The sequence below is a fragment of the Egretta garzetta genome, unplaced genomic scaffold (genome assembly GCF_000687185.1).
Source record: "Egretta garzetta isolate BGI_Z169 unplaced genomic scaffold, ASM68718v1 scaffold325, whole genome shotgun sequence".
NCBI lineage: Eukaryota > Metazoa > Chordata > Aves > Pelecaniformes > Ardeidae > Egretta > Egretta garzetta.
Window position 1 is genome coordinate 1,565,833 of NW_009259833.1, and position 10,296 is coordinate 1,576,128.

Consider the following 10,296-nt stretch of genomic DNA (forward strand, 5'->3'; position numbering starts at 1 on the left):
GGTTATGTCAAAGTTCCTCTATGGGTTTTTACAACCCATTCTAGAGGAAAGTGGGTCTTCTTCTCTCTATGGATCATCCACATAAAACAGTAAGAAGCTCTTACGGACCCAGGTCATGGAGTCTTAAGGTCCTGAGGGTCACAACACTGTAAAATGTCTTCCCATCTTAGAATCATCTGCAGGTGTAATTAGTATAGGCCTGAATTCTAATTCTTGATTATTAGTGACACTAATCCAAATCCATCCCTTTCATTTTCCACGAGTCGAGCTGCTCTGACATGGCAAGAACCAAGCAGATTTGTCTGAACCACTCCCAATTTGGAAACAAGACTCTAAGACACCTGTACCTTCTCATGTACCCAGAACCCTGGTTGGTGACGGATGCTCTGTTCGTCCTCTTTTCCTCAGTGGTCGTGGGACATGGGATCTCCCAACTCCCCTTGGTGCCCTCCCTGCTACCCTGGCAGGGAATAGTCCTAAGTCCAAGGAGGGACGTTGGGTTCCTGTCATCCTGCTGGGAAATGGGCAGTCACTGCTAGGATCACCAGGCAGGAAGAGATAGGGAGGAGCAACAGGAAAGTGCGGGAAAGGGGGGCTTAGGCAGGCTCAGCTTTTTCCCATCTTCTGTCCTTCCTCTCCAGCAGCAGCACTCCCACATGTGATGCAAATCTAGGGTGCGGCCAGAGATGCACAATCCTCTTTCCTTGCTCAAGGGATGTCACAGGAAGGTGAAACTTGATGAGATTAGATGAGGTACCTCGCGGTGACTGGCTGGCAGCCCCAAAAGACATCTGATATAACAAAATCCTTGCAGTTCAGCGTAGGCAATAGCTGTGGGAGATAATAAAGCTCTCACAGAGTGGTGCATTTCACTCCCTGTGTTCTCCTTCCTTCCTGGCACATGTTGCTCTTATGGACTGATTTTGCCTGGAATTTCTGCCCTCACTAGCTCGGTCTCATGCCTGTAGTTCCCATATTTATTAAATGCGTAACCAGGGCTGTGGCTTAGAAAATAAAGTTGCTCCCTGAGTAACTTCCAAGATGTCACTGCTTTGCTGTGGGCTTGTCTTCTTGAGGTGGGTTTCTCAGGTGTTCAATAACGGTGCCAAATCTGAATGAAGCTTTCCTCACCTCTGAGGCAAGCATCATGGCTCTGTCCCCAAGGAACTCCTTGGTGTCCTGCTTTCATTCTCCAGGTTTCTTAGGAAGACTATGCAAAATGCAGCATGTTAGGACTGATGGGTATCTGCTTTCAAGGTCAGTTTTGGGGCAAAGTGGGAGACTGAGGAAGAAATCAAGGCTTCTGCCATAAAATATGGTATGAGAGGGAAGTTTTTCACCATGAGAACAGTCAACCATTGGAATAATCTCCCTAGGGATGTGGTTGACTCCTCCACATTGGACACTTTCAAGACGCAGCTGGACAGGGTGCTGGGCCATCTTGTCTAGGCTGTGCTTTTGCCCAGAAAGGTTGGACCAGATCATCCTTGAGGTCCCTTCCAACCTAGGATTCTATGATTCTATGATAATACGGACTTTTCAGAAGCATAGGGATGCTTTTATTAACAGGAAAACCTTTTTTTCTTCAAACCAGTGCAGATTTTAATGTGGAATCTCTCTTCTCTTGTCTGCCCCATCATTTCCCTGGCTTTGAGGTTTAGCAGCTCAAACCAGCCTCGTGTGCCACCATAAAGAAGAGAGGAAGCCTTAACGCTACCCGGCCCACACCTTGGTTGGTGCATGGGGTCAGTGAGCGTTGTGGAGGCCACGAAGTGAGACAGCAGCCAGGGTGTATTCCCTTCCCCGAAAGGCCCCGGTGCATGGAGCCCCTCAGGGGTTTCAGCACTGGGCTGTGGCTGCTCTCTGTGATGCCTGACATAGATATTTGGTGAATCATGTGCCTGACACATGGAGGCACGGCGAAGGAGAGACTGCAGCACAGGAGAGAGGCAAGCGAGAGCCAGATCTGGCTGCATCCCTTGCCTGCTCCTGAGCACAGAGTCTAACACAGGTGAGTCCTGCTGCCCAGTGACATGCTCAAAATCAGGGATTTGTCCCTGTTATCTCAGTAAAGCTCTTGCTCTGGGGAAAAATCGATGCTTGAAAGAAATACAGAAATTTGAAAGTTTAGCAACTGTCGAATTATTCTTCAAACAATTTAGTGTAAAACAAAGAGATTTTTGCATATTCCAGAGACGTGTTTCTGTATGCATGAAGCTTAACATGTAATTAGCCTTGGGTGGTTGAGGTTGCTGTCCTGGACGGGAGAAGCACTGCTTTGAGATAGCATTGCAGTGGGAAGTGAAGAGATGATGCTTATTGAGTCTACATCCTAGAGGTGCAAGTCTTCTCTGTGCCTTGGCACAAGGGACCAGGAGTGACAGAACAGGAGCCAAAATAGCCATTGTCCTAAGGCAGCCCTGCCACCTGGGATGATGGAGAACTCCCAGACTGGGGCCTGGTGAAGGGGGAAGATTTCTGTACTGTAACAGGCTAATTAGGCACCACGGCAAAGCATTTCCATCCGCTTAGGAAGCCCTGTCCTGACCTCACTCCTACGCCTACTCCCTCTCTGTCACAGGACTGAAAGAGCCTCGATCAGCTTTTTTAAAACTGGAAAATGAGCCCAAGCACCATCCTTTATGTAAGAGCTGAACGGTTAATACATGTCACTTTTGTTGGCTGGGACTCTGCAATAGGCTAAGGAGGAGCCAGCCCTTTTAACTGAGGAAAAAGAAACACAAGCCTGCCACAGCCTGCCCTTTCAACCCTCCTGGTTCAACCCCACTTTCACACCACAGGGCTCAGAATAAATATATCCTGCTCTGAGCAGGGCTGTGTCCTCTCAGCTGCAGCAAATGCAAAATGCAATGCATTGAAATGCAATGCAAACTGTGAAGGTGGCTCTAAGGTAGGGGTTTTCCTGAGGATTGCAGGGATAAGCAAGCATCAAGCTCCTGAAATTAGAAAGGTCACAGGGGTGCTTCCCGTTGGAGCTGCACAAACCCTGGTGCTCAGTTAAGGGGGCATGGGGTTAAAATTAGAGGCGGCCGCAGGGTTACAGGAGTTGCTCCTTCAGCCTGACATGGCCATGGGGTCTGTGGCTTAGGGGCATGAGAACAGAGACATCTCCAGCCTGAGTATGTTCTAGAGGATCACAGAAAATACCATCCCTTCTGTCTCAGACATCAGGAAACCCTCCCTAAATACTCCCTCCCTTTCCCTGGCATATAGAAGGCGTGTATACACCTAGCTGTCCACAGTCAAATAATAGGGACTGAAATAATTAGGGAATCCCCAGCTGAGTCGCTTCCTGGTAAGGTTGCAATGGGTCAACACAGCTCAGGAGGTGGCTTTTTTTTTTTTTCTGGGATAGAAAAGACGGAATAATTCACCATTCAGAAACCCAGAACCTGAGCCCCCTTCTCTGCCAAGTATGGCCTGCATCTCTTTCTGACCCTGGGAATATTTATTCACCAAAAGTGGGACAGTTCCAAAGGAAGAGATGGAGAGCCTACAGCCCCAAATAGCCTGTGTTTGTTGCAGACCTCAGCTACCCTCCCCGGTTGTCTATCTTCCATGTACTCAAGGTAACTAACCTGGAGGAGGGCAAATTGCCTACTGCCGAGGATGTAATGTGTGGTCATGTGAAACACCCACTGCAACAGTTTAAGCCGTTCTTGTGTAGTCCTTATCCCATCTCCTAACCACAGCCCACGCCTCCTGCATCCAAGAGGACGTACCACTCTGGAGGAGTAATGGGACCGATGGACTTAACCCCAAAGTCTGTCTTGCTGCTGGAAAAGTAGTGTTGCACTTTTGAACCAAAACACTGCCACTCCCAAATGCCTGATTTCGGAGCCTGATGTGTGCATGGATTTGGGTTTTCCCATCCCGTTCCTAACCCCATGTCAGGAGGAGCCACTGAACCCTGTAGTGCAAGTTCTCCACCTTCCAATTAAAGGAAAGAGGGAGCTTGCAGGGCACACACAGATCCAGGCTGGAAACTCTCCTTGCCCTCCATAACAAAGCCTACTGGAGGAGCCTGAGGTCCAGAAATAACAACAAACCACCCCTTCCTGTAAGGCAGCTGGGATTTCAAGTGGCTGGAGCTAAATACAGTTCTAGGTCAGCAAGGACCCACCGGGAAAGGGGGACTATTGCCCTCCATTAGCGAGAGGAGTGTCTGCTTGCAGGCATCTGTGAAGACCTCAGCTTTAGAAAGCACAATTCTTTTATTTCAGTGGTTTACACTTTCATTTTCACCATGCTCTTTTTCATCATCTTTCACTGCACATTTCCTGTTTAAAAAACAGACAAGCAAACAAACCGAACATACATCAAGAAGCAATTTGTCTGGCTGGTACAAGAAAACCCACCCAAGAAACACGCCGTATGGCCATGCCTGGCCAAACACACCGTAGAGCTGTGCAAGCCTCGCATCGCCTCTCCTCCCTCCTCCTCAGCTCCGCTGAAAGACAGCGGCTGTAATCCCCTCCAGGTGGTGACAAGCATTATCTTTCCAGCCGGTATAAACGTGACAGCTCTGGGGCTGGCTGGGAACACGTGTTCCCGTGCTGTAAAGAGGGAGAAGGAAGCTGCAAGACCGAACACGCACGTGAGTCATACCATAGCCAAGGGGAAATGTAAACTTTGGAAGCCGTGCAAGCGCGAGAGGTATAATTGCGAGGGATCCTTTTCAGCTGCATGCTTTGTCCATGGGTGCTCTGGACGATCCTGGAAGAGGCTGGCGGAGGAAAGAGACACCTACTTCAGTGACGTCTGCATCCTGGACTGTCACTGCCACTGCTCCCCAGCCCCTCTGAGCGGGGCTTTCTGTGCAGAGCCCATGATGCCCCAACAAGGACGGGCACACGCATGAGTCACTGCCCAAACACAGAGGGTGACAAGCACAGACATGAGTGGGACAGGTTCCTGGGGGGGTGGGATCTCTGGTGATTTCAATTTTCATGGTTTGATGATTGCATTTTTATGTTTTATTTGATTTCTTTCTCCTTGCTGGTGCTGCAAGCGGGGAAGTTACTTACTGACTAAACACGGATGGGGTGTGATGTTGACTGTGCACAAGTGGCTTTAAAATGAACAAAGTCAACAGCTGGAGGAGAAATCCTGGGAAATGTTTGGCCTTTCACTAACCCACTAAGTTCCAGAAGTGGCTTTTAGCAATAGCAGACAAGGGTGATCTTGGAGTCAACAAACATCTTTAAAACTTCCATGGGATCTCTGGCTTGAGCTGCGGCCTGGCAGAGTCTGCAAGTCACCACCCTAAGCATTGCGAGATGCTTTTGGGTAGCTACACTGGGATCAGTTCTTCCTGGATGAGACATCTCCATCTGAGCAACTTATCTGGACTCCCTTTGAACCCAGCAGAGAAACAGGCCTGTTGAGAGTGTAATTCATCTCCTGTTGTAGCTGTCTACAGGAGATGAATCAGGCTCTTCTTTGCCTCTCTCTCCCCATAACAGGAGTCTGGATGGTGGGCTCAGAGGGAGATATCTTCACCAGAAATGTTTAAACTTAAGTCAATGGGTACCACTTCCAGTGTATGTCTTGTGCCAAGATCAGGGCTATGCCTACCCGGCTCAGTGCATTTCTGAATCCTGCAAGAATCAATGTGTCAGAAAGCAGACATTTCATTTTGCTTCCTATGAAACAAAAATGCTTCTACATGTGACTGTGTACCTGCCAGTCACTGCCGACATGGAGGGACGCACACTGCTGGGCTAGCTGTTCTCCTGCAGGGACTGACAAACACCAAAAACCAGGCTTCTTTTGGTGGCAAACGCCTTTTCCCTGGCATCTGGAAGAGCTCCCTAGCAGGCATCAGCGAACAAAGGTGCGGAAGCCTTCATGCAATGTGCCTAGACTGGGTTTTGAACCAGGCACGCTGGTGGTACCTGGCCAACTTCCAAGCTGCAGGGGTAGTTCACAGCTTGAATTCAAACATCTGCTCAAAGTGCCTGGGTTAGGATACTATGGTCCATGGGCTTCACCCCTCCAATGACAGTCCTGTGTCACACTGAATAATTGCTGGGAGGCCTTGTCTCTTCACATTGCCTGGAGAGCCCAGAGCAAAACATCCGATGCGCATGCCTGGAGTTAGTGGTATGAATCCAGCTGTAACTTTCTCCTCAGTGCCTTTCCCTTAATTATAAATCAATGGATGTAACTGTATTCTTGACATTTCTCACTCTGGACACCTTATAAAGTGGTTTTGAATTGGCTGGTGGAAACCTTGGAAAAGTTTAATACAGAGTCATAATATTGATGTCATGGGACATTGCTACAGAAGGGGAAAATTTCCCTGCAGCAGTGCTGTTCCTTTCTGTCCCAGACAGTATCTTCCAGAGGGATCACTGATGCCGTGTGGGTGCTGTCTTTAACCGTAAGCATAGGTCTAGACAAGGAGGATCCAGCAGGACTATCACCTCTGTTGTGAACGGTGAGTGCTTGAAGGCATTTGCAATCAAATCCAGCTTGTACAAGCAATGTTCACTTATGTGCGAAGCCCAGCACTGAGTTCATGCGCAACAGTTTCTGCTTAAACCTTCAAATAGAAACTTAAAGGGAGCTTTAATGGTACGGATGCTACAGGACTGGCCGTTGGAGCAGGTATGGTGTTCATCATGTGCCCTAGATGTGGGAATTAACGTGTTCCATTTTTCAAGCAGTGGGGTGAGGAGAGTTCTGGTGAGGTTTTACTGGTTGGGGGGGGTTTTTTGCACACTAGAAAATGTGTAAGTATTGCTGTGTCAGAGGAGAATATTATTTTTTCCCTGTACTTCAAACCCAGTTGAGTTTTAACATTTATTTTTAACCTCGTACTTCAGTTTCTTGAGGTAGGATTTGGTTACACAATCTTAGGGGTGGATTTTATGATTCTATGATTCAGTTTTTTTACATCCATGACTAATGCAGTTTAAGATGCCCTGGAGCAGCCCTGACATTTACAAAGAGCTTGTGATATGACTCTGGACCTACAGGAGATCTGCACCCCTTCAGACCAACACCAGGGTGTAATACTGGGTTTCCTAGGCCCTCCCAGCTGGCACTAAACTTCTGTGTTTATACAACTACATAGACCACAAGCTGCTGGGAAGCTAGTAGTCTTAGGTATGGAAATGTCTACAGAGAAAGCATGGAACTGGGACTATCAGGTGAGACGAGATATCAGACTTTGAGATAGGTTCTGGGTTCAACCGAACTGCATCTAGGTGGAGATGTAGTCCCACCTGAGATGCCCTAGGAAACCCAAGACATCCACATGAGGCTGACAGATAGGGGTTGCCCTTCTTTTTAGGAAGGCCCAGATCTTAACTCCTGTGTCTTGAGGACGGTGTAGTTGTCTTGGACTCCCCGGAGGATCTCAGATGGCACTGTAAGCCTTTGTGGGGGCAGCTCAGCTGAGATCTATCTCTCCACTGACTACTCCACATAGACCACTATTCCTCAGACACCTAAAGTATGCACATCTGCAACTGAACCCAATTCTTAATTTGAGTGAAATGAATCTTATCTCTGGAAATCAACTGATTGGCTCAGAGTTTGAGAAACTAATTCTTAACACGACAAAAATATTCATAATTTGATTTTGAATATTGATTACTTCAACATGTCTGCATGCACCTTCGCAAACCTGGCACAACACTACCTGCATACTTTTTCACCATACAATTTAAGGCATTTTGTTTTCACCCTCTCTCCATTTTTTGCTGTTTTATTGTCCTTGCAAATCGTTGATAAAATGGACTGTTTCCCAAAGAGGTATATGCATGTATGCAGCTGAGGCATGGTCAAACTTCTCCTGGCATTAGTTGGGCATTTATTCAGAAATGTATATATGGCCCCTGGGGATAAAAATATATAATCTGGGAGAAAATAGTTGTTAAATGAAGTTTGCAGTTCTATCGTGATTTGTAAAGTCCACTCTCTCCAGTAAATGCTTGAGCCTCTTCCAGTTTACTGTAGCACAAATACCCCAACCTTTTCCATGCTAAAGGTAGAATTACTTCAAATAATACTAGTTTTCTGCAAGGTGAGGCACTGAGCAATTGCAAATCCTATTACCTTTGGAACAGGGCCTCATACAAAATCGTCTGAGGGATCCCAGATGATTGTAAAGTGCTTAGATGCCATCATTGGCATAGTAAAGGTAATCACAAGGAACTGAACTTTACTAATTTCTAATTTGGTCAGTATTTCGTTCAACCACTTCTCAGACACCTGACAGGTGAATTAACTCTTCTTTGCTATCTACTGCTACATCACTACATCCTACAGTGATGGGCACAGTACAAACAGACTGGTGGTCTGGAAGAGGAGAGATCTACTGGAACGACCTTTTTGGGCGCTGAGGATTTCCAGTGAAGTGAGGAATTATCTCAACCTCTACTAAAGGAAAACAGAGAAAGTGGGGAAAGACTTTGATATCTCAGACCCCTTTTCTGGGTACAGAGACAGTAGGGTAGGGTAGGGTAGGGCAGGGCAGGGTAGGGTAGGGTAGGGTAGGGTAGAGTAGGGTAGGGTAGGGTGGAAAATGAATGTACATCTCTGTGGGCTCTGACCAGACTTTGGCAATTAATCCAGATTTTGTCATGTTTCTGTGGATTGGCAATCTTTCCAGGAAAATGGCATGCAACAGACGAAAGGCATCCTGAAGTCACTCAGAGATGATGCCCAGCAGAGCCACAGATCACTCAAGCAGCGAACAGCATGGCTTAAAGAGTGGGAACAAGAAGGTATCAGAAAAAATCCTAGCCTTCCCTTTCCCCAAACCACTTTTCTATTGAAACCACTATATCTTAATGAGTTTACTAGCCCTCTAGAAATGAGGGCATGTAATCGCAACGTTACTCACAGCATTCAAGATCAAGTTTACCACATTTAACTCAGAAGAAAAGCCAATTATGATGGCTCAACTCACTGGAGATACTGTAATATGTAATGAAAATATACTTAAAAAAAAAGAAAGGAAGCAAGAAAGGAAAAAGCAGTTTTTGATAAGCAGTTCTAGAAGTCCAGGTCATCCTGGTCAATCTCATCAGAGTCTCTTTTCTTTTTAGAACCCTGAACTTCATCAGTATGTTCACCCTCCTTTGTGTCTGCACCTTCAGCATCTGCCTGGTCCTCATCTCCTAAAGGATCAGTGCATGAAGATGCTTTGTCTTCTTCTTCCTCACTGTCAGGATACATCTGTGAGGGTTTGCTGCTCTCATCACTTTGAACCTCTCCATTGGGGTGGTTATTCACGGGGTTGTTGTCATCTTCACATTCCTCTTCACCTTCACCTTCAGACCCCTTCTGGGATTGCTGTGAGAAGTTTCCCACGGAAGAATAACAAGAAAAGGCGGCTGCTTTGTTCAGAGTCTCTAGCCTTTTGCTGGTTTTGGGGGGTTTGGCCTTTGAGGCTTCCTGAGAAATCTTGCTGTTGCCTTTGTGTTTTTCATGTGCCTTGTCAGGGTCATCAATGGTAGGTTCCTCATCATTCTCATTGTATTTGTCATGTCCTTCACTGTTTTCCTCCTCAGCTGAACATACCTCATCGTCTGACTCTGGATTTGCATCTTCCACTGCCTCAGCTTCATCCTGGTCAGTTTCCTCACTTCTTTCTGCAGCATCTCCTTTAGGATTGTTGTCAGTTCCAGAGCCATCAGCATCTTCTCTGCATTTGAATGTCTCTTCCTCATCATCAGCCCCAATGTCCTCATCCTCTGGCTCTTCTGCTTCTTCAGCTTCATTGTCAACATCATCTTCAGCTTTGGACTTCTTCTCAGCTTTCTGCTCTTCATTTTGAGTTTCTTCTTGTTCTTCCTCTTCCTCATTTGCTTCCTCTTCCTCTTCCTTTGTTTCTTCCTCATCTTTTGCACCCTCTTTTTCCTCATCTGCTCCTTCCTCCTCTTTTTTTGGGTTTTCTTCCTCTTCTTCCACTTCCTGCTCCTCTTGTTTTGTTTCTTCCTCATTTTCTTTTGCTTTCTCATCCTCCTTTGTTACTTCTTCCTCTTCTTGCACTTCTTCTTCTTCTTTTGTTCCTTCTTCCTCCTCTTTCATGTCTTCCTCATTGTTTTTTCCTTCTTCCTCCTCCTTCATGCCTTCCTCTTCTTCTTTTGTTTCTTCCTCCTCCTTCATGCCTTCCTCTTCTTCTTTTGTTTCTTCCTCCTCCTCCTTCACTTCCTCCTCTTCCTCTTTTATTTCTTCCTCCTCTTTTGCTTCTTCCTCCTCCTTCATGTCTTTCTTTTCCTCTTCCTCCTCTTTTGCTTCCTCCTCCTCCTTCATGTC

The 10,296-nt window shown here is 46.6% G+C and overlaps 1 protein-coding gene across 1 annotated transcript in view; it reads right to left on the reverse strand.

Moving 5' to 3' along the window:
• Window positions 1-9,030: 9,030 nt before the first annotated feature.
• Window positions 9,031-10,296, reverse strand: part of RP1L1 (RP1 like 1) — a 28,157-nt gene continuing 26,891 nt past the window's right edge. The window contains exon 4 of the mRNA XM_035895442.1: window positions 9,031-9,798. Coding sequence (XP_035751335.1) covers window positions 9,031-9,798 — 768 coding nt within the window. The remainder of the gene's footprint in view (window positions 9,799-10,296) is intronic.